At 34.5% G+C, this 23,511-nt stretch overlaps 4 protein-coding genes across 9 annotated transcripts; 2 read left to right on the top strand and 2 right to left on the bottom strand.

The window, feature by feature from the left end:
- Positions 1 to 274: 274 nt before the first annotated feature.
- On the bottom strand, positions 275 to 5,507 carry LOC111018752 (protein DETOXIFICATION 12). Its single transcript, XM_022294988.2, has 7 exons — positions 5,123 to 5,507; positions 3,653 to 4,197; positions 3,445 to 3,531; positions 3,271 to 3,327; positions 2,404 to 2,642; positions 1,924 to 2,129; positions 275 to 525 (listed from the first exon to the last, which is right to left on the bottom strand). The coding sequence occupies exons 1-7, from the start codon at positions 5,384 to 5,386 to the stop codon at positions 457 to 459; spliced, it is 1,467 nt and encodes a 488-aa protein (XP_022150680.1). The 5' UTR covers positions 5,387 to 5,507; the 3' UTR covers positions 275 to 456.
- A 5,153-nt stretch (positions 5,508 to 10,660) lies between these two features.
- Positions 10,661 to 14,377, top strand: LOC111018677 (ATP synthase subunit beta, mitochondrial). Its single transcript, XM_022294875.2, has 9 exons — positions 10,661 to 11,221; positions 11,946 to 12,021; positions 12,108 to 12,196; positions 12,296 to 12,413; positions 12,497 to 12,600; positions 12,735 to 12,893; positions 12,992 to 13,216; positions 13,295 to 13,606; positions 13,953 to 14,377. Exons 1-9 carry the CDS (start codon positions 10,739 to 10,741, stop codon positions 14,067 to 14,069), a joined length of 1,683 nt encoding a protein of 560 aa, XP_022150567.1. The 5' UTR covers positions 10,661 to 10,738; the 3' UTR covers positions 14,070 to 14,377.
- A 1,489-nt stretch (positions 14,378 to 15,866) lies between these two features.
- Positions 15,867 to 19,671, top strand: LOC111018645 (FAD/NAD(P)-binding oxidoreductase). Its single transcript, XM_022294819.2, has 5 exons — positions 15,867 to 16,548; positions 17,986 to 18,085; positions 18,171 to 18,266; positions 18,371 to 18,451; positions 19,290 to 19,671. The coding sequence occupies exons 1-5, from the start codon at positions 15,986 to 15,988 to the stop codon at positions 19,350 to 19,352; spliced, it is 903 nt and encodes a 300-aa protein (XP_022150511.1). The 5' UTR covers positions 15,867 to 15,985; the 3' UTR covers positions 19,353 to 19,671.
- Positions 19,672 to 20,093: 422 nt separating this feature from the next.
- LOC111018646 (FAM133-like protein) lies at positions 20,094 to 22,729 on the bottom strand. Of its 6 annotated transcripts, none has more exons than XM_022294821.2 (3): positions 22,571 to 22,729; positions 21,794 to 21,906; positions 20,094 to 21,234 (listed from the first exon to the last, which is right to left on the bottom strand). In XM_022294821.2, the coding sequence occupies exon 3, from the start codon at positions 21,207 to 21,209 to the stop codon at positions 20,355 to 20,357; it is 855 nt and encodes a 284-aa protein (XP_022150513.1). In that variant the 5' UTR covers positions 21,210 to 21,234; positions 21,794 to 21,906; positions 22,571 to 22,729; the 3' UTR covers positions 20,094 to 20,354. The 6 variants fall into 6 exon arrangements, with proteins under 6 accessions (XP_022150513.1, XP_022150512.1, XP_022150515.1 ...); XM_022294820.2 differs by having other exon boundaries at positions 20,094 to 21,268; positions 22,571 to 22,728; XM_022294823.2 differs by having other exon boundaries at positions 21,794 to 21,859; positions 22,571 to 22,659.
- Between the last annotated feature and the right edge of the window lie 782 nt (positions 22,730 to 23,511).

Here is a 23,511-nt window from a genome sequence, read left to right as displayed (position 1 = left end):
TATTATTTTAATCTGTGAGTGTCTCAACCAATTTATGCACACCTCGACTAATTTTAAAGGACAACCGCCTGACCCTACAATATTTGGTATTGAAAAATACACATAAATTACTAATTCCTAAGATAGTTGGCTATCATAAGATAGTATTTAATACTTTTAAATAAATATTAATATTTATGTCCATATTAGTGATAAATCAAGTCAACTTTCTTTTTCTTTTTGTGATTCTATAGAAATATCAATTTACTCTTCATGTCGATGTTAAACCTATAAAAATAAAAATGTCACCATAGTGACAAACACTCTCTACTCTCTTAATAAGTTCCAAATTTTAAAAGTTCGTCTAACAAAATTTATAACATACAAAATTGGAACACAAATCTCACACATAATTTATATGATAAAGAAATATGTAAAAATCAATACTCATTGTTTGAGAATGATCTGTTTGCTCCATCATATAAATCCATGAACTTCCGAATAACTTCCCTCATGAACAGAAAGCCTTTCACCTGCCTTTATTGCCTGCAAATGTAATAAGATATAGCCATAAGAATACCCTAAAAATTGCAACCAATTATATCTGCAATACAGTACATAGCAATTCGTACCATATAATATAAACTATCATCTCCAATTAAGCGATAATAATCCAAATTCAATCCCATTAACAGATAAATGAAGATGGTCATCCATGTAAAGAATATAATGAATTAGGAAATAGACGCCTTTTGTGATAATGGCATATTTGGCCTAAATAGTAGTAAATTTGTCAAATGATAAAATCTTCTGAAAAATGGCAAAAATGCAAGAAGTCGCATACCAGGTATATCAGTAATATACTTTACCAAAGATACAAAAATGACATATTAATAATATACTTGATCGATGCATCAGTCATATTCCTTATATTGATATATGATAAATCACACATATCTCAATAACCTAGTTTATACTAAGTATATCTTTAAAATGTCATATTTACAAATTATTTTCCGTTCAAGAATTTGCAAATATCACAAGCAATGTTTTTCCCCCAAAAAGCAATAAATAAGCTATCATTCTCTCAATCAATCAAATCGTATACGTTTTCTTGTATCAAATCACTCAGAACCCTCAAAAGTTAAACTTGAAACATTTTTTTATGAACAGTGTAGGTACCTTTGGAAGAGTATATAAACATGCACATTAAGGGACATCCTTTTCAAAGTCGCAAATAATTAATAAATTATTTCATCTACCAGTGGTCCACAAAAAGAACACTTCTTTTCTCTCTCTCTTATTTCATCTCATAAATTATTATCTTTTTTTTTTTGACAGCTATTGACTCTGTCTTCTTTTTTATTTGGTTTTTAATTTCCATTTATAATTTGCTTTCAATGCTACTGCAAGCCTGCAACTACTCCTTCCAGTCAAAATGTTTTCATTTATAAATTTTCATCAATGTAGAATATCAATAGCCTACCTTTTTAATTGTCAGCCAATTCAATTATTTGTATAGTTCGATAGACAATACACCTATTACCACTTCAAAGGACAATAGTTCGATCCCTAGCCCTTACAATTATTGAACTAAAAGCATAACACTTGCTATATCATATTATGTTCAGACTCAAGTTGCCTCAAAAAAAGAGGTAGCGGTACATTCATGAATGGCTAAAGATCCTCTAAATCTCTTAAAATTGAATCCAAAATCCCATCATCTATCTTCAGGTCATTTATTTAAAAAAATCATAAGAAGAATAATAATTTAGACGACATGATTTCACCTTTTCAAACTATATTAAAGAAAAAAAAACAAAACAAAACAAACATTTCACGAAACATGAAGAAACCTTTTCAAACTATTATTGATGCCATAAATTCAAAGAAATGAGGTACTCATCAATAACTAGAGTAGATAGTTGAGGTGGGAGACGATACCTGTTCTTCCCAATTTATACGACTTGTAATGAAGGCGAGCAACATGGTTTGTACACAAGCCCCAATTTGTATGCCAATCCAAAGACCCCTTCCTCTCAGCTGCACCCAGAAAGCAAGAATGGCAGCAACTGGAATCCCACAAAGATAGAAGGCCCCTAAGTTTACATAAGCACCAATGTGCTGCCAACCACATCCTCTAGCAATGCCTGGTTAAGGAAAAAAACATTTCAACTCTGCAGCAACTTGTACTGAAAATAAGTATAGATGAACATATTGACCATAATTTAATAGTTTCTGGTTCAAGTATCTACATTGTCATTTCTTGAATTGTAAACCAAAATAAAATTTAAATCCACTCAAAAGGACTAAGGAGAGTTAAAAGCTAACATGAATGTATGTATCATTTTTAGTAGTAATTTCATTTGATAACAATTTCACAGAAGGATTTAGTTTTTCGGATTTGTAGCAGAGATGTTTAACCTGAAAGGACTCCCTGTATGCTGTCCAACATCACGGATATGCAAACCAGAGGTGCCATAGACGCCACATAAGCCACAACATCCTTCTCATTGCTGAAGGTATAACCAAAGACATGGCGAAGAGCAAAAAGCGTTGTGCTTAATATTGAGGTTTCCACAATGGCAAGGAATATAACAGCACCAGTCGCTCGACGAGCCGCTTGCGGGTTCCCAGCACCTAGTTCGTTGGAAACTCTTGTGCTATGGCAGCAGGAACAAATGGAAAAGTATTACAAAATGATGAATTCTCCAACTTGTTGGGAACATATTAAATGGTTAAATAACTTAAATTTATGATAATTTAATAGCTTAAGCAAAATACAAATACTCAATTGAATATCGTATATCACTTTGAATCCTGATTTCTTTTTTTGTTTTTCTTTTGATAAAAGCTTGAATCCTCAACCTTTTATTTAAAGAATTGGACCTCTAAACTGCAGTTCCATTTTATGTCAAGTATAAATCATATGACTATCATGAGACTAGAAAAGATACTGTTTTACCTTAAAGGAAAATGATTTGTAACAAAGGAATCAAAATCCGATTCCTATACTCTCTCTCTATTGGGGTTATTTTAGCAATTGCTTAGGTTCACTTCATAATATGTAAATAGTTAATTATGCAGGTTAGTCATTAAAATTAGTTTCAAATTATCTTGTTACTCAATCATATGAAGTCAAATGTCAACACTGAAACTAGTATAAATGTACAAAGACCTCTTCATCAAATAAAAACAACACCATTTAATGGATAAGATCATTAATAGCTGAAGCGTGTAGATCTATGGATCCAAAAAATTAATTACATATGCATGTATCTTAGAGCATACCTTCCTGCAGCACCAACTCCATATGGTATCGAATAAAGAGTTGCAATTGTATTGAGACTGTTAAAAAGAGCCAACTGTTAATATAACTGCTTTCCATCTAGTTACCCTAAGCTTTAGCTTACACAAGAAAGTTAATGATGTTTCTGTATTCACTACGAGATAGAGCAGATATACCAAACAGATAAAACTGAAGTTTCAAGCTCTGGATTCGGCAACAGCCCAGATAGTAAGATAAGCAGCTCAAATGACCACCATTCAAGGCTGCAATGATAAGCATTAAATTATTATTTTCAAAGATTAAAAAAAAAAAAGAAAATCAAAGTACAAAGATCCATGGTTCATGATTTACGAAACATAAAAAAAAGTACGGATAATAAATCACCAGACCATCACCGCAGAAGGAATTGCCAAGCCAAAGAACTCTCGAATTCCTCGAAATAGCTCCATAGAAATGACTCCACGAGTTTTCTCACATTTAGGCGATAATATCATGAATAATGCTAGCAAAATCACATTCAACCAATTTGACACACTCATAGCCAATGCTCCTCCCAGATTACTGAGTCCAGACTTGTACACCATGAACCAACAAAATGGTATGTGGAAGCAGAGAGTGATGCAAGAGCAAACGACCATGGGGATTACTAAACTTTGTGCCTGGAAATATCTCACCAGTGGTTGAAGAAATGCATAAGCAAAGAGTGCAGGAATCAGCCAAACAATGAATTTTCCAGCTTCGCGCGAAATCAGAGGATCTTGGCCAAGGAAAATGAGTAGCTTTTCCAAGAAGATCCAAGATAGAGATAGAGGAATGCAAATTAAGATGATGCAAAATATAGCAGTGTAAGTCTGAATTCCAAGTTTGTGATATTGCTGAGCTCCATAAGCTTGTCCACATAGAGTTTCGAGGGCACTGGACAAGCCTAACTGTTTGGTATCAATGTAAAAATCCAGGCAGTTGTTGGAACAAGAACAAACGAATTTAGTTTAGCAACTTGGCAGAGCAAAATATATTTGAAATCGACTAGCTTTGTCGGGTTTATAGCAATAGGTCTAAAGGTTGGAATTTGAAGAGAGCATTTTACAGTGGATTAGTAGTCTTAGACGTACTCGGAATTTCATAGTTTTTCCCTACGTTTATGGCATAAGAAACATTGAGATTGATGCAATATGACAGTGGCTTGTTCTAACCATAATATGGGTTGAATCCAATCTTAAATGACAAGGGAAAGAGAGACGAACAAAATGGCATCATTATTCTCACGAAATTACAGTTCAGAAGCACCAGTACGCAGCTCTAATTGCTAACTTAATTTTGCTCGATGGCTTTATTTCCTGTCCGATTTAGTCAAAATTAGCTTTCAAAAAGCAATTATCACATCCAAAATAAACTACAGATGCATTTATTTATGCTGGAGAGAGTTATGACAATTATTAAACATAATTGTTTACTTAATGATAACTCTTAATCTAACGCAGGAGATGACTCCTGCAGTCTATCCCTTAGGTTGATACTGTTGCTGAAAAGAGAGATTCAAATTCAACAAAAGACAAATTCCTCCATTCTATTTTCTTCAATAACAATGCATTGAGTCAACGAAAAGTAAAAGAAAAAAAAATACAATTATACCTAGTTTGGGAATAAACAAAACAAAATGCAATTATTCTCCAAGAAAGACGAGACGTAAACGCAAGGGTATTCTTTAGATGACGAGAATCATGAGATTAAACCTTCTCCATTAAAGTATCCATCAACATTTATATGTAGCTCGTACTAACAGAGGGGAAAAGGTACACAAAGAATCTCAACCATACAATATGTAAAAAGATGAAAGCATAAATTAGTACTCACGATAACACTGAAGCCTGTAACTCCAGATATGGAAACGGCCATGGCGGTGCTAGAAAGAGCCAGTGCGCTAAGATGACCGACCATCATCATGGTGATCATCTGCAACAAAAACTGCGACAAAGTGACGGCAACCATCGGCGCCGCCAAGAATCCCACATTCTTCACCTCATGAAAGAAAGAATCCATGGACGTTGAAGAGGCCTTGTTATCCCTCTGCTTCGGCAGTAAGATCTCTTCCATGGCGCGCTCCTTCCCGTCCGCCATCGAGCCCAACGGATCAGTTCTCCGCCTTCGTCGCGTTCCTGATTCTGCAATGCAACTGCCGGAGAGCTCAAGCTCAGGGTCAGTGGAGTTGTATGGTTTCTTCTTCTTCTTCCTCCCTTTTTTTTTATTATTATCATTCGATTATTTTTTTCTGGAAAATTGGGAGTTGTGTGGTTTTGGCCTTCTGCTGACGTGGGATAATTTCAAATAAAGACGAATAATCTTATTAGTTTTTGTTTTTTATTTTTGGAAAATAATAAAATCTTATTTGTTAATTATGATTTACAACAACACTTTTTTCTCCCTTTCTTCCCCTTTTTATGCAACCATTTTTTTTTGTTAGCTCTTCACACTTGCAAGGGTTTTCTCTTTTTACATTTTTTTGCCAAATATATATCTTTTTCTTTTTTACTATTTGACGAATAGAAATGTAACATATGATCATTCACGGGATAGAAATGTTATATAGAAGTAGGATATCTGATCTTCTAAGAAATTTTTTTTTCTTTTTATTTGGATAAAACACGTGGTAGTGGAAATTTGAACTTACAATTTTTTGGTCGGAAATCTATGTTTTTAACAAATTGAGTTGTGTTTAGGTAGGCAAATTTTTCTTTTTTCATGGGTCTAATAATCTTAAGTGGAGATAAAATTATACATGTTTGAGATGGTAATAAATATCTTAGTCATCTATATGAATTATGTTGTTTAAAAAACCATAATTTATAATATTCCATATAGTTTCTAGAAGTGTATTTTAAAACAAGTAAAAATGAGTTCGGTAAACAATCATATTTTAAATTTAAAAATAATAGTTTTAAAAATAAAAGAACATTAAGAAAAAACAAATATGTTGCATTGTCATTTTAAATATTTTCATGAATCATGAATGTATATTTTGTTTGTTTTATATTAATACAAAAAGGTTTTAATGATTTGTTTTGTTCTTTAATAAAAATAAAAACAAAAAGAAAATCCAGAGATTTTGACTCTTCCCAAGTTGGAAGGAAGAAAATATAAAAGACTACTATACTACAAACTCGATGAATGTCGGAATGGAAAATAAAATATCATTAAAAATAATGTATTTGCAGGAAAAGAAAAACTGCGAAATAGCCGCCCACGGGCCCACACCCACGAGATATGAGTGACTAGGATTATTTATTTACATGAGCTGTTTACTTTTCTATGCGTGAGGCAGAAGTATGACTTGGCTTTGAAATTCATTATTAAATTGTTTCCACACGCAGTTTATTATTATTTATTTTTTTAGTACAATCATTTATAACGGAGGAGATCGAATCTCAATTTGGGAGGAATACATGCTAATTACAGTTGAATTGATGTACTTTATTATTTATTTATAAGTCAGAAGTTTAATATCCTTATTATACTAAAGGACGATTCTTTTTTTTTACAACAAATGTTTGGAGTTCGAGGATCTCAACCTTCTATATCTCAAAAAAGTGAATATGTGCATTTAATGTTGGAATATGTTCACATTGGCTAATAACTATTTATACTTATTAGAGCAAAATACACTTTTGATCATCGATGTTTGAAATTAAATGTCTACTTTAGTCCTTAAAGTTTCAAAATATAACATTTTAGTTTTTAAGGTTTGTAAAGTAAAGTGGTTGTTGGAGTTGTAAGAAGTGCAAACAAAGTCCCACGTTAATTAAGTACGGGGTGATAGCCATGCTATATAGACGATGATAATTATACTATGGTATGAGATTTTTTTGGTGAACAAAAAGTAAAGTTGTAAGAGTTATACATAAAATAGACAATATCATACCATTGTCATTTAATTAACAGAATGAATAGCACGTCTCTTTGTTCTCTCTCTTCTTAAACTTTTAGGTTAATTTGTGATTTAACAATATTTAAACATTAGTGTCGTCGGGATGGTGGCACCGTAGTCGCTTTTGAAATCATCTCCCTCTATTTATTCCTTTTCTTACATGATGCTTCTTCGATAAACTTTCACTTGCACTATCGACTTCCAAATTTGGAGTGGCCTTCGTTCCAGATCGGAAAGCCCTCCTTACGAGAGAGATGGTTGTATAAGGAAGGGAGAAAAAAAAAAACAATGTTGCAATGTAATGTCTCAAACAACTTGATGTTTATAAGTGCAATAATACATTCTCGCGATGTCAAATATTATATGAAAAATAATAACCTATAATGTTTAAAAAAATATAATAATAATAATAATAATAACCTCTTATGAGTTATGACTGGTCACGATTCACGTCACTTGCAAGGCATTTATTAGTTTACTATACTTGAAACTCACATGACTTCCTCTTTCTACCCGGTCTTTGATAAAGTAGATAGTTTCTATTTTTCTCCACAAAAAAACAATGTTGCAATGTAAAGCTCCATCATAACATTTACTTTGTTTTTTTCTTCATTTTCAAGATCAACTTGTACTTTAGTAAAAAATGGAGTGGAGGTGGTACAATTGGTCCCAATGACTAATTTATGGAGGAAAGAGTAGCAATTTTATAGCCCGAAGGGACCGTAGTTTGGTAACATTCCCGATTCAAAAGGTAGAAAATTTATATGAAATTTATTATTTTTTAGATTTAATATTCATTTTTTTATGTTATTATTAATTTTCAATATGTATGAGAATGATAAAACAATATTTTTGTTTATGTTTTTTTTATATGGAAATAGAAATCAAGAATAATAAACTTTATTTTGTTATTTCTAAAGTTTTTATACAACTTTGGGAACGTTCGTAAAAAAATGAGAAACGAGAAACAATAATTGTAAAATGCTTAGGCTTCTTGATAAAATTGGAACTGAAAACAACAAACGAGAATATTACCACATTTTTTGTTTATTGTTTATTATTTCTAATTTTTGAGAAACATAACTGCGTTTTATAACTTTTCATGTTTATTATTTATCATTTTTTATAAACGTTTTTCAAGATTGTGTAAGAATTTTGGAAGCAACGCATCAAATTTATTTATTTATTTTTTCTTTTTTTTTTTAAATGCATACTAATATGAAGAAGTAAATATAACACAACAAATTTGAATATTTTAAATTTTAAATTTCATATAAAACTTTTACTTTTGTTAATCTAAAATGCTAGAGAATTGAAAAAGACAAATTACAGACGTAGTTCTATTTTTATTCATTGCAAATAGGAAAAACAAAAAGTATAAAATAAGAAACATAAAATAAAAAATTACCGAATCCGCCCTTAATTATTACCCCTACTTTATTTATGCTTCATGAAAAATCATTAGGGTTCCAAGATTTCCCAATCCATACTTTAATTATTCGCTAGTTTGATACATTAATTATACAACAATTTAATAATTTAATTATCTCAATAGAAAATTCTTAAAAAAAATATATCCGAAAATTAAATTCTAAAGGAAAATAGTTGAAGGGTGAGAAATGACTAAAAGTCTCCGTCTACAAAAATAAATGGGAGGCAGTACTTGTAAGCTATCTTCATCTTGAATATTATGCCCTATCCTTATTCCTATGTACTCATCATATTTATGATTATAAATATTCACGAACGACTAATATCGTGAATATTATGTCCTATCCTTATTCTTATGTACTCATCATATTTATGGTTATAAATATTCATAAACAACTCATTTAAAACTAAATGTGGTAGGTATGATGCAAAATTTTTAAATAAATTGATTCACCCACTTGTATTGATTATTGTACTTTAATATAGATTTAATATATATATTTTTGTTAGTAGAACATGTGGAGATGAGAGTTCGAACTCACAACCTCTTGATTTGAGATATATGTCAATTATTGTCATTGCTTTGATAATTTAATAGGTTTTTGAAAATAGTTAATAAGTTTTTGCCATTGACTCTTTTATTTTAATACTCGCGTGACCAATTTACTAACTAGGCGACAAAATTATTTTGAGCAAGTTTAAATATTGGAGGACATGCGTATGTTTATTAGATACAACATATACTAGGAGACTTACTAATTACCAATTTTTTAATAATATATATTAAATACCTATAGACACGACTTTAAAGTTTGATGAATTCAATTTACAACCTGACCATCAACATCAATAAAGTTAATGACAAATACTAAAACAGTTTGGTATCCAAAATTGAATAACCCAAACAAAACATTGTAAGGTGGTGGACTAATGTTTAATCATAAAAAAAAAAGGTCGGTAGGAAAGTTCATGAACTAACATGGAATTTGGACAATTTATTTTTAATTTAATTTAAATATTATTTTAGTTGATTGTGCTTTTAATTTTAGTTCACCACTTAGATCTATTTATTTTTATCACGAATTTACGGTGATACATTAGGTTTAACATTTTACAAAAATAGTATAAATGCTAAATTTTACATTTTTGAAAAAAAGAATTTAAAACTAATGATATTATTACAGCACATTTTTATTTTATGCTACAACACAACCAGAGACAAGGATATGTAATTGAGATTCTTTTTAGTAATGATTTATTACAAACTTATTCCAAATATATATCAACTCCAAACTATTTCCAAGAATAATGCTTCGAAAATTATAGGACGTCGACCTATATCACATCACAATTTTCGAGTTGCATGGCGCCTTGCTGGCGCCATGTGTGTGTTTTTTTTATTCAATAAAATGTAATATTGAATTTTTTAAGTATAAATGTTATATTAAAATTATTTTCTATTTTAAACAAATTTAAATATTATTAAGAAAAATATAATCATGTGTTTTTAATTAAGTGTTTCTACTAAATACTATAATTACTGCATTAATATATTTCATTTTATTTACTTTAGTAAATATTAAATATAATCATGTGTTTGTAATACAGCATTATCCAAAAGAAAAATCCTATATAACTGGGTGAAACCAAAAGCCCATGGCAGTGGGTAATGCAAAAGCCTATTGGGCCAAAAAATAAGTAAAACCTGAGCCCACTGGGCCAAAAATTCAGTCCAGTAATAGTTTTGACTTCTTGTTGTTTGTTTCCTGGTTTAGTGGAGCGACCAACGACACAAAACTGACACGTCATCCTATAAACGTAAACCCAATTTAAACGGAAAAGAGCGAAATAAAGGGAAAAGGAAAAAACCTAAAAAGAAAAATAGAAACACCCACAAGACCACCAAAACGACACCGTTTCACGATTGCCGGCACTTTTCTGGTAAAAGGTTCACTCATATAAAGAGGCAATTTTAACGCAAGAAAGAAAAGGTAAAAAAATTTAAAATTAATAAATGAAATTCCAATTTTGGGCTTGGTGGCCATCGATTTAGCCCTGCGATTCTCTCTCTCTCTCTCTCTCTCTCTCACTCCTCAACTCTCTGAAGCCCTAGCGATATGGCTTCACGCAGACTTCTCTCCTCTCTTCTCAGATCCTCCCCGCGCAGAGCTTCTTCCAGATCTCCTCTCTCGAATCCCAATCCAAGGATTTCCCCCGTCACAACGTCGCGCGCTTCCCCTTGTGGGTATATCCTCTCTCGCGTGGCCGAGTATGCGACCTCTGCTGCGGCAGCTGCGCCTCCGTCACCACCGCCTTCGGCGAAGAAGGACGCCGGAAAGGGCGGGAAGATCACTGATGAGTTTACTGGTGCCGGTGCGATCGGACAGGTCTGCCAGGTGATCGGTGCTGTTGTCGATGTGAGATTCGATGAGGGGTTGCCGCCGATCCTGACGGCTCTTGAGGTGCTTGACAACTCGATCCGTTTGGTCCTCGAGGTCGCTCAGCATTTGGGAGAGAACATGGTTCGGACCATTGCTATGGATGGGACTGAAGGGCTTGTTAGAGGACAGCGTGTGCTGAATACCGGCTCTCCTATTACTGTAAGCTTTTCTATTCGCTTTCGATTTGACTAGATTAAGTGGCGGTTTATTGTTGATTTGTGTTTTGACTTTTGGTTGTGTCGTCATCTGGGTGCTGTATGAATGAAATGGAGATGGATTTCTTTTTCGTATGATGTGGAGCCGGTGATCAATGATATCTCCAGATCTATTTGTTATAATTAAATTTTATTGTCTATGTATTTATGCACAATGTATGTATGTGTTGTGAAATTCAGCTGGATGAATGGATGTGGATGTCAGTTTTTGACAATGGTAATTCTATAATTAACTTACGACTAAATTTTTGATTAACTGGTTTCCCGTCGAAATGATCACGTCAATGCAGAGTAAGTCTTCTACAGACCTGTTCCTGTGTGAAATATTTTAGCTTAAAAATAGGCTAATGCTCAATAGACGAGATTTCAACTTCGTCTAACTTATACTAAATCTCCTATCTTTTATTTAATGGTGCATTTGTACAATATAGAATGGTCATCAGATTCCGTATGTTTCTGTTGACTGCTGCAGCTTATACCCTTTGAGTTTGATTGTTTCTTCCACTGATCAAGACATCATTCGTTTTATTATGTTTAGCTTCTATTTTGATATTGTAGGTTAGGTTTTGTCTTTTGGACAATTTGTTTCTTGGTTATCTATGTATTTAGCCCAGGTGAACAGAATATTTTTAGACATTTTTCTTTATTGATCTTTCAAAATTTGACAGGTGCCTGTTGGTAGGGCTACACTTGGTCGTATCATAAATGTTATTGGAGAACCCATTGATGAGAGAGGCGATATTAGTAAGAAATCTTGAAACCAAGCAAGCAATTATACTTGTTAATTCGTGTTTAGCATAGAAGATTCATAACTATGTGGTGTTTAACAGAGACCGACCATTTCCTACCAATTCATAGAGAAGCTCCTGCATTTGTTGAGCAGGCAACTGAACAGCAGATTCTTGTCACTGGAATCAAGGTACAATAATGAATTCAGTACAAGTCCGTTTTATAATAGATGAGATGACAAGTGTCGCACATGTGCAATGAAGTCACGTATATTGCCTTTTGGTTATAGGTTGTTGACCTTCTTGCTCCATACCAAAGAGGTGGAAAGATTGGACTGTTTGGTGGTGCTGGTGTAGGAAAAACTGTTCTTATCATGGAGCTAATTAACAATGTTGCCAAAGCTCATGGTTGGATTTATGAACCTTCCAAAATCAGGGTTTACTACTTCTGTTCTTATTGTATTTACAACCTAACTATCTTCTTTGATCAGGTGGTTTTTCTGTGTTTGCTGGTGTTGGGGAACGCACTCGTGAGGGCAATGATTTGTACAGGGAAATGATTGAGAGTGGTGTCATTAAGCTAGGTGACAAGCAGGTATCAAAAGCAATTTGTATGTTTATTTTTTGGTTACCTTTGGCTTTGATTATGACGACTTTTTTCTTCATCCCCAATTCTTCTACCTGATTTACTCGCCTACAAAAATGATGAATTGAACTTTTATTTATTAGGCCGACAGCAAATGTGCCCTTGTATATGGTCAAATGAACGAGCCACCTGGTGCTCGTGCTCGTGTTGGTCTTACTGGACTAACTGTGGCTGAGCACTTCCGTGATGCTGAAGGGCAAGATGTGCTTCTCTTCATTGACAACATTTTCCGTTTTACCCAGGTAAGTTTATTTTCCGAGGATCTAATTAATGACATTGTCAAGATCTTGTCGCACCAAAGACGTGTTGAGATTCTTTTCCTTTGTCTTCTCACTCACAGGCTAATTCAGAGGTGTCTGCTTTGCTTGGTCGTATCCCATCTGCTGTCGGTTACCAACCAACCTTGGCTACTGATCTTGGAGGCCTTCAAGAGCGTATCACAACCACAAAGAAAGGTTCTATCACTTCAGTGCAAGCTATCTATGTGCCTGCTGATGACTTGACAGATCCTGCTCCTGCTACCACATTTGCTCACTTGGATGCCACAACTGTGTTGTCACGACAGGTTCGATCCATTTATTTCATTTCTTAGATGGCTTTATATATTATATTCTGCTATATCTGACTCTTTGCTTGTAAACAGATCTCCGAGCTTGGTATTTATCCTGCTGTCGATCCATTGGACTCTACATCTCGTATGCTTTCTCCTCATATTTTGGGTGAGGAACACTACAATACTGCTCGTGGAGTTCAGAAGGTCCTTCAAAATTACAAGAACTTGCAAGATATTATTGCCATTTTGGGTATGGATGAGCTCAGCGAAGATGACAAGTTGACGGTTGCACGTGCTCGTAAGATCCAAAGGTTCTTGAGTCAGCCTTTCCATGTCGCAGAAGTCTTCACGGGTGCTCCTGGGAAATACGTGGAATTGAAAGAGAGTATTACTAGCTTCCAGGTACCTTTCAAAATCTCAATCCATTCAGTTAAATTGTTGAAATAACCTGGTTTTCATTGAATCTTCTTTTTGTATGAATAAAAAATGTTCCCGGAAACTCTATAAATACTTGAAAAAACACCTAAAAATCATACTTCTCATTAGTGCTTCGCTTATAAGCACTACTCTGACAACTCCCAAATCCAAATCCAAATCCAAACTTCTCCCAGTCAAGTTCTTCTAGCTACAAGATTATAGTTTGGAATACTGCCTGATGATGCAATCCAAACATATTCGCGTGGATGCAAGCAAAAATAGTTTGATTTTGAAAAACTAATGATGGGTTTCTTCTTGTTTGTACGAATAGGGAGTGTTGGATGGGAAGTACGATGATCTTTCAGAACAATCATTTTACATGGTCGGAGGTATTGAGGAGGTGATTGCCAAGGCAGAGAAGATTGCCAAGGAATCTGCTGCTCAGTAGTTTACTCATCTTTTTTTTTTTCTCTCTTTGATAATTATGAAAATTAATAATTTAGGTGATGTGTTGGCGATGCCAGCAACAAGGCTTTTGATATATTTTTTTTGAGATGTAACGGAACCAGAGATCTTCTTCTGCTTTGTTTTAGTTCTTGTTGCAGAATCTGAAAGAGAGTTTCACCAGCCTTCTTCGGCTACTTCCTCTGCCCTTCTTTTCTTTTTTCTTTAATAAGGGGAGGAAACAAGACATGTACATTTTTCCTTTTTTGACAACTTTTTATGAACCATATAAATCAAATCCCTTGTTTTATATGATGAAATGCCTTCATTCGTTTTCTTTCCAAACCAAAAAAAAGGGACTGTCGTTAGTTTTTCTGCCAACTTCTGTGGATGATAGTTTTTAAGTTTATGATGAATGGTTGCAAAAAGTGAGGAGAGTAGTAATTGATATATATCTTGAAGTAAGATGTGTGAGTTCTACTCCTCGTGAACAGGGTACAGTGAAGAAGAAGGGCTTTTTACCGGTAGACCCGTCTTATATGGGGTGAAGAATCTCTATCTAGGTTCTCGGCGGTCAGGATGGGAGATTTTTGTACCTCTCGTATCAGGGAACGTAGGGGAAATACGTTTCCGTCCTGCAGAACTTGATCCCCGTAGGGAATGAATCTCCACTCTGATGTAGAAATTTCGTAGGACATCCTGTCCCCGCCCTGTGAAAAGGGTTTGTTTGTAATTTTGATTTCTTTTGATTTTTCAATCATTAATAGAAGTATCGTTTTATATTATAAATTGCATATATATATATGAATGAATGAATATTTCATTTTCTATAAATCAATTTTCAACTGAAACTTCTCATATTGAAAGGAAAGTTTTAGTAATCCATCACATTCTTATTTCATTTTCGAGTAATAAAGAAGAAAAAAAGCATTATCAAACAATATGAAAAACGTAATTTAAATATTAGTTATAAATAACCTAAAGAAATTAACTATTTTAATTCACGATAATTAATTCTATAATATTTCTATTTACCATATTTGTCAAAATTAATTGACTCGCTCAAATTTGGGTTCTAGAGTGCAAGCTAAAACTCTCTAGCCCTTTTGTTAAAAAATGTAATTAAAAATTTTATTGAAAACAATTTTATAAAATGGCAAAATTTAACATTATAGTTTCATATATATTTATAAAACCTTAAAATCAAAATTTTTGTGTGGTTTCTTTGATCTATATGGATCAAGGAGACGATTTCTCTACCTCTTTCATTATTTCCCTCCAAATTACACATATTGGTGAGGGGAAATGAAACTACATACAATTAAGAGCCTCGATCTGGTTTGAAGTAATTGTTTAGCTTACTCTTTATAATTTTCTTGTTACTTTATCTATATTATATATATTATAATCTGAACATAATTCAACGGATTAAAACGTATATTCATGATCAAGAATTTGCTAATTTGATCGGTTCTATTTCCCACTATTTGTATTTAAAAAAAATCATGACAAGAATTTTAATACCTAATGTTATATCAATAATTTTTCTTCCAAAATTTTATTCTACAAAAGATATTATAAGAAAAATGGTACTAGGAAAGTCAAAGCAGACATGTCTCTCAAGAGCCAAGGCAATATATTTTAACCCCAACAAATAGAAAAAAAACCCTACTTCCAACGAATCAAACGGCCGAATGCTCCAAACGAAGGCGATCGATCCACTTATCCCCCAGCATCCAGAGATCGTCTGCTATCGCGACACGTGGAAGAGCGAATAAACTCGCACCCTCGCGATTATTTGATTTTCGGCGCGTTCTATCAAATCGCCACCTACCTTCTCGCCGAAGCCACCGGCCGCCTCCGCCATTAACAGCCAAACTCCGAAAATATAACAAGCTTCACATCTCCACGTCCATCTCCATGTCCTTCTCTATTTCCTCTCCCTCTCTCTCCCTCCCTCGTCCCCATGCGCTCTCTCCCCTTCCTCCCTCTTCCATGTCTCTCCTCCGCCGCCTGAGACCCGACCGTCTCAGATTCAACCTCCGCCACCACGCCGCCCGATTCGCCTCCGTCGCTGCCGCGGCTGTGCGCCAGGACACCGCTGCTTGGACTCAAGCTCCTCTCGTCGAAGTCGAGCCGGCAGCCGAGTCGCTCTTCCACGTTTCCATAGACGTGTCCGATGCGCCGGAGCTCGCCGTTTCTCACACGCGTGCTGGTCAGTACCTGCAGCTCCGTGTCCCGGACGTCGACAAACCGACCTTTCTTGCTATTGCGTCTCCTCCCTCGCTCGCCTATGCGGAAGGCGTGTTCCAGTTCCTGGTGAAGAGCGTGGAGGGCTCGATCGCTGAGCTTCTCTGTGGCTTGAAAAAAGGAGATGTCGTGCAACTTAGTCAGGTCATGGGGAAGGGCTTCGATGTCGATCAAATCGAGCCGCCCAAAGATTACCCTACCGTTTTGATTTTTGCCACTGGATCTGGAATCAGGTACGCCGCTTGTTCTTGTTGCGGAAGTTTATTCTCATTCTTTTACTTAATTTATTACAGGATGCTTTACTTTCTTCTTGTAAATGATGTGTTAATTTTCTTCTAATTTCTTCAAACTTGTGGCTATCTCGTCTTGAACAAATAATAATGAATTAGAATCAGGGGATTTTAAACCTCCATTTTTCGCGATCAATGTTTTTCAGTACAGCAAGGTTATATATTGAAGTTGTTTCTTTCAGCTTCAGCTCCTAGTGCAGAAAAATAGAAAGCGAAGAGCCAAAAGTGGTCCGTTAAATGGCTTGTTAAGTTCAGAGTAGGACAGGTTTAAGATGAACAACCTAAGAGTCGCACTTCGTAATTGTATTTACTTTGCATGGAATTCAGATGTCGATCAGGTAAAAAATGGGAGCAGTTCATGTTTGCATTTTCTTAATGTCTAAAGTGTCTAACAGCAGATAATGTATACGAAAACTGCAAGTAAGATTGGAGAAATTTGGCAGATTATGATAAACACTAAAAAAATATCACCATGTTATACCATCTTATGATTCAAATCAGACTCTCGTTCCCATAGTTAAAACAAGGGATAAATGACTAGAGACCTTTCAGGAACTATTGAAAAACCTACATTCCAGCCAGGAAATTTTACATGTAAATCTTTCTTTGCCTTCCTCGCTAATGGAATCTCGATTCCATATAGCAGACTGCTTAAAGACTCTAATTCAAAGTGGAGTCTCTTGTAAAAGGGGAGTATATGTTTAAGATGAGGTCAAGATTAATATTGTAATCCTAGAAATGTAGGCATCCTTTTGAGCAAACCAAAAGTTGTTGAAGCATCCTTTTGTCACATGAATAATGTTTCTTTGTATTTACTAAATGACCTTGAGGCCACAACTGCTCATATTTTGTGTATACTTTCTGGGAAGGACATTACAATACCATATTTTCTGAATTGGCGGCTTATTTCATTAAAGATAATTGGATGTGATGGTTATAGGTTTAGTTTTTCATTTGCTTTGTAGGCCCAGTAGATCCCTCATGGTCCGTTCCTTAGCTATAGTGTATGAGGGTTATAGGTCTGGCGTTTCATTTGATTTGATTTATACCGGATTCATATCAAACTATTCCCTCTACTGCTGCCATGATCTGCTTCTCTTATTTCACAATTTATTTTAGTGGTGTTGGCCCACATATATCTGACTGCCTTCTTGATTAGAGATTATATACTTGAATGTTTTTACGTACACGGACACACATGTACACATGGGAGTGTTATTCTTTTGCTGCTAAATGGGTTCGGTTTTCTCGCAGCCATAGAATTTAGCATATTTTATTCTGAGCAAATTTGGCCCCTACACAATAGAGATAACTTCAGTTTATTTACAATCTTTCCATTTTCTTTGCTGTTCTGACTATGTACTTGTCTTTTTTGTGTAGTCCAATACGATCTCTAATTGAGTCGGGCTTCAGTGCCAGTAAGAGGTCTGATGTGAGGCTATATTATGGGGCAAGAAACCTGAAGAGAATGGCTTATCAGGTCTAGTTAGTTTTGCTTGTTGCATTGCAGACTTGCCATCCACAGGACAAAATCTATGAAACTAATTTGTTTTTTTCTTTTATAGGATAGATTTGAAGAATGGGAATCTTCTGGTGTTAAGGTTTTCCCTGTACTATCACAACCAGAGAATAATTGGGCTGGTGAAACTGGCTTTGTCCAGGTAGGGCTGACTGTAGACGTCTCTCTTTCACTCTCCCCTTTCTTACTTTTATTGATATTGTAGGAGCTTTGTGACAATAGGCTCAAATTATCTTGTACTTACAGGCTGCCTTCACTAGAGCAAAGAAAGTTTATGACCCTCTTACTACTGGTGTTATACTATGTGGTCAGAAACAGATGGCTGAGGTAGTTTCTGTTTCATTTGCCGAACTGTTTATCCACCAATTATTAGAGTGCTTGCATATTGTATAGAAACTATTGAGGACCATTTTGCAACTATTTAGTTAATAGTTTATGACATGTCACATAGATATGGTCAACAAATTAATCTCAATTTCCGTCTTAAAATATTGAAGTGCTTCAATGTGTTCTACACTTGGGAGTTCCATCGCAAGTTTGCAGCATCAACAATATCTTTTTGTCTCTTATTCTTTTATTTTTATAGAGGAAGCATCAACTATGAACATGCTTGTCATTTTTGAGGGGGTAAGGTAAAGAAAAGCAGATTAATAAAATAATATGTTAAAAATTTCCTCCATTTCTAACCACTCATCTAGCCCACATGTTTTTTAGTTCTCTATTATCTCTGGATTGTGCTAGAAATCCCTGCCCACATTATTTGTCCAAGAATTATAACTTATGATGCTCATCACAATCTGAAAAAGTTAGACGCACTGGCATCCTTACAAGTGCATCTATATTGTCTTTTGATCACAATTTGTCAAGTGAATCCTTTTTCGCTCATTAACCCATAGAACATTATGAATCTGAATTACTGCTAGAAAGAGTGATGTCAAGGCTATCCTGATGCATGCTATTTGTAGTGCGCTGCATAAGAATTGATAACTCAGGCACTAGATTATTGAAATCACCATTTGTTCGGCTTATTTGGTATGATTTCGTGGTAACTGCATCTGCCATTAATTGTTAATGAGTGACTTCGTGGAACCATTCAGTTGAGAAAATAATTCATAACAAGTCATTAGCAAGTGCTTCATTTTTCACTCTTTTTTTCTGTTTGCAGGAAATTACGTCAATTCTTGTAGCAGATGGAGTCTCTAGTGAGAAGATACTTAAGAACTTTTGAACAAGCAAACAGAGAATAGTACTGTTGTATCATCAATTTGATAGAATGTATTCATTTTTTTTCTCCCCTGGCTGAGATTAAGCATCTCAGCTTGGATTACAAGATAAATAATTATTGGGGGCTAGAAGATCTGCACTTTATGTCCATATTTTTCAGGATTGAAGCGGCTAACTTATAGGGTTCCCACCTCCCAGTTCCATCTGTTCTAATTTGGAGGACATCACATTCATATGTACGGTTAGAAACTTCTTGGAACTTTTTGCATATTTGATGTTCCAATAATTTAGATTTACAGTCGAAAAGCTTCATATTCGTGATACTATGATAACTCCAAGTTGGATAATGTTTCTGGGGGAAATCAATAGGAATAGGATAGGATAGTTGAAGGTTGACTCTGAGGGGGCAGCTCAGCTTTCTATTAAACCTATAAATCTCAAGCTATCATATTCCTGGTAATTGCAGGCTAAATATATATTTTAATATTTGATATTTAGGATAGTTGGAGATAGGTACCAATACTATTGAGTTTGATTATGCATTAATGTATGGTACAAAATGAATAGAATAGGCAAAATTCGTGTCAATTTCCAGGATATTTGAAGCAGGAATTATAAGCGTTAAAGATATTCTACACATTAATTAGACTTGGATAACAGTTCTTTCATCAGAGCTAACATTCAAGCTAAATGTTAGTGTTGTTTGTGACGAACTCTCAGTATATGCATAAAATGCTCAACCACATAATCTGGAAACAGTATTTGCATTCTTGAAGTAATCCAACCAACTAAAAAACAAGAAAAGTTTTCAACTTTGGCCAATAAGATCCCTTGAGCGAAAGGTATAAGTTTTAAGAATGGAGTAGCAACAAGTGACATAGATGGGGAGGCCTAAATCATCAGCAGCATTTGTCCTAACAATGAATCTGAAACAATTCACATAAAAACGAAAAAGCAGCTGCACCCATCAACCAATATCCGTAAGAATCACTTCCATCAACAACATCTAATCCTTAGCACGATCATGGCAAATATTGCTCACATCAGGTTCATTCTCCACATGTTTTTCGTTGCTCGAACCATTGGACAAATGCTTCTTCTCCTCACCTGTGTGATGGTGTCGATGTTTGTGATGGTGGTTACATCTCTTGTGCCTAGATTGAAGTGCTGATTCATCATGGTTATCATTGGAAGCATGCCTGCCGTAATTACAATCTAATGAATCGACACTACATGATCGATGCGACCGCTCATGTCGATGGCGGTGCTTGTGGTGCCTTAAACGTCTTTTCCTTTGCAAAGAAGTATTATCCTCAGTGCTGCTAGAATCATCTGATGTATAGTCCGTTCTCCTATGATGTCTGTGCCGCCTGGAATGATTTCTTTTCATTGACTCATCATCACCAGAAGAACTGGAGTAATCTTCATCAGAACTTGACCCATCATGCGCATGTCTTCTATGGTGTCTCTTCTTCCTCCTATCTTCTTCAGAGTGGCTGTCAAATTCATCGGTGCTATCATCAAGGGATGAGTGACGTCGTTTTGATTTTCGCTTAGATTTTCTATCCTTTCTCTTCTCACTGTCACTTGAATCAGAGTGGTAATGTTTCCTGTGCTTCTTGTGACTTCGCTTACCTGCTCGCCGTCCATCATGGCTATCACTTTCTGTATCAGTATCAGAATCTGATACTGATCTTCTTTTATGCTTGGCAGCCTTGAGCTTCCTCGCTTTGGCTTCAGCATCAGCCTTTGCCTTGGCAGCAGCTTCAAGTTTCTGTTCCCATTTCAATGGGGCTTCCTTCTTCTCCAAAGCTCTCTTTTTCTTCTCCTCAACCAATTGGATGAATTTTTTGGTGTCCATTTAGATATAAAAACCAGCTCAATACCTGCATTTTGGTATGATGATGACCGGAAGTGCATCTCACAAAAGAGAAAAAACAATGTTAGCTTTCCATCAAAATAAGCACTTTAATTGCATCTGCTTTCTCATGCTACATAAAAACACATGTAACATGCTGCACAGAAAAATTTATAATTGAGATAGATGAAACTTGTGATAAATATAATCAAAATAACTTGACAGGAGCAACCCTTCATCTACCGAGCTAGAACAAAAAATTTCTCTTTTCCATAGATCCCTTGTTAAACTAAACAAAAAACCGTATATGCTATAAAATTCAGTATAACAATTAATCAAGAACTTGCCCTGGGGATTTCCTTTTCAAGAAGAGAAAACATGCACACTTAAAACCATAATAAGATTCAACATAAATCCATGTTCAACTTCTCACTACTGCTAGAATATCAAAATGCATAAATCTGCAGGAGATAGACTTAAATGTGATCAAGGATGCATACAACTTTACAGAGGTAGAATCAGGAAAATTGACGAATCTCAATAGTTCACTAGCAGAAAGTTCTTCCAAAAGTAGTTCACTTTCTTACCTTATCTGCAGCAAGTAAGTACAGCTTTCTGGACAAGTGTTCAGCTCCCCACAGCCAACTTCAGGCCTCCTCAACGCACAGATAAATAGACAGATCATCAACTAGGACGAATCCTAAATTTTAGAAATTGAAAATACTTGAGAAAACAAACCCACCTTGATGATGTTTCACAGATTATAACACAAGCTGTACATGCCCATATGAAAACTACCTTGTTCTAATAATGAATATTCAACCAATCAGTCCTTTACTAAAAAGCAGTATTTCTCATAAACCTCTTTGATCATCCATAAACCTAAAGAATAAGTTGAAAGAAAAGGCCTGCTTCACACCCAAAGCATCATATAATTTCATTATTTTGACAAGAATTTACCACCATACATTCAACAAAAAAAAAAAACGAAAGTTCCGTGGTGATGATTACGACACTAAGAAAACGTCCATATCATGTAAAAATTTACAGAATCATTAATTTCAACTTGTCCGCTAGGAAGGTATTTGCGATAATAACAGCAAAATTCACGTAAACCCATGAGATAAAGAAACCCAGAACCCTAGCCAAAAGGAGTTTTGTTCGGAAGAGAAAATAACACGAGATCCATAACACAAGATTACTCGCAAGTAGGTAATAAACAAATCAGACGAACACACATCAACCAACCTTAAAACTCAGATCTAGCGATCTTAAGAAGGAGAAAGAAAACCTAAAAAGGAAGAATAACAGAAAACAATCGCTACGCCTGATGATCAAAGTACGATTAGGGATAGCAACAATACCTGAATCCAAAGGAGACCGGAAGGAAGATTAGGGCTTTTCTTTGACTTTCTGTCGACTTCAATTTTCCAGAAACCTCTACTTGATGTTGAAATTGGGGAGCAGAAGTCCTTTTTATAGTGACATGCGCTCACGCTATACGCGCTTCTACGCGCCCCACCGCCATCAAGCGCCCGCCGTTTCCTTCTTTTTCTTTTTTCACGATGGATTTTGAACAGAATTCCGTATATTTTTAAAATATTTATTTTAGTATCTATATTTTTAACTTTTATTTATTTTAATATATATTTTTTAAATTATATTATTTTTATCTATTCATTTTAATTTTTATCTCATATATTTCGATGAAAATTTTATCATGACATTGCATCGATTACATTTTTTGAAATGTAGCCATATATTTGTATTAAAAAATTTTATTGTATATAAATTTTGTGTTAAAATTTTGCAAATAATAACTAAAATAGCCATCTCTTTGAAGTATATTGACTATAGAAATTTTGAAAATGTAGTGACAAATGATCTCAATAAAAATTTAAAAAATATATAGATCACAACGAATCAAAATTGGGAGTACATGGACTAAAATAATATTTAAAAAATAATAATTATTTGTTCAAAATATACTTTTCGTCTCTTAACTAACATTTATTTAAGTTTATTTTTTTTATTTTGAGTTTATAAAGTTTTGAATGTTTTATATTAATGCCTCAATTTTTAATAAATTTCTTTAGAAAAATCAACTTTTAATAGACTCAGTATTTATTGGTAAAATTTAAGTCAGGAACTTATTGTCAATTAATATCATATCACGGACAAGATGGACATATTAGACATTATTCACTCAAAAATTAAGAAAATTTTAAATAATTCATATTCAAGTGTTAAATAAAAAACTTTCAAATAAATTTTAAAAGGACCAAAAACTAATGTCTCTCTTTCA

Source organism: Momordica charantia (genome assembly GCF_013281855.1).
Source record: "Momordica charantia cultivar OHB3-1 chromosome 9 unlocalized genomic scaffold, Mcharantia_2.0 BLBB01000009.1, whole genome shotgun sequence".
NCBI classification, from domain to species: Eukaryota; Viridiplantae; Streptophyta; class Magnoliopsida; order Cucurbitales; family Cucurbitaceae; genus Momordica; species Momordica charantia.
This window is presented reverse-complemented; position numbering and strand designations above follow the sequence as displayed.

What these genes read in the sequence shown, in the direction of transcription:
- LOC111018752 (XM_022294988.2), bottom strand. Translation starts at nt 5,386, where the DNA reads ATGGCGGACGGGAAGGAGCGCGCCATGGAAGAGATCTTACTGCCGAAG. An exon ending in ACTTCAGTTTTATCTGTTTG is followed by an intron (nt 3,328 to 3,444) that starts GTATATCTGCTC and finishes TCTTTTTAACAG; the next exon opens with TCTCAATACAATTGCAACTC. An exon ending in CATACAGGGAGTCCTTTCAG is followed by an intron (nt 2,130 to 2,403) that starts GTTAAACATCTC and finishes TTCCTTAACCAG; the next exon opens with GCATTGCTAGAGGATGTGGT.
- LOC111018677 (XM_022294875.2), top strand. Translation starts at nt 10,739, where the DNA reads ATGGCTTCACGCAGACTTCTCTCCTCTCTTCTCAGATCCTCCCCGCGC. An exon ending in TTCTTGTCACTGGAATCAAG is followed by an intron (nt 12,197 to 12,295) that starts GTACAATAATGA and finishes TTTTGGTTATAG; the next exon opens with GTTGTTGACCTTCTTGCTCC. An exon ending in TTAAGCTAGGTGACAAGCAG is followed by an intron (nt 12,601 to 12,734) that starts GTATCAAAAGCA and finishes TTTATTTATTAG; the next exon opens with GCCGACAGCAAATGTGCCCT.
- LOC111018645 (XM_022294819.2), top strand. Translation starts at nt 15,986, where the DNA reads ATGTCCTTCTCTATTTCCTCTCCCTCTCTCTCCCTCCCTCGTCCCCAT. An exon ending in GCCACTGGATCTGGAATCAG is followed by an intron (nt 16,549 to 17,985) that starts GTACGCCGCTTG and finishes TTTTTTGTGTAG; the next exon opens with TCCAATACGATCTCTAATTG. An exon ending in GTCAGAAACAGATGGCTGAG is followed by an intron (nt 18,452 to 19,289) that starts GTAGTTTCTGTT and finishes TTCTGTTTGCAG; the next exon opens with GAAATTACGTCAATTCTTGT.
- LOC111018646 (XM_022294821.2), bottom strand. Translation starts at nt 21,209, where the DNA reads ATGGACACCAAAAAATTCATCCAATTGGTTGAGGAGAAGAAAAAGAGA.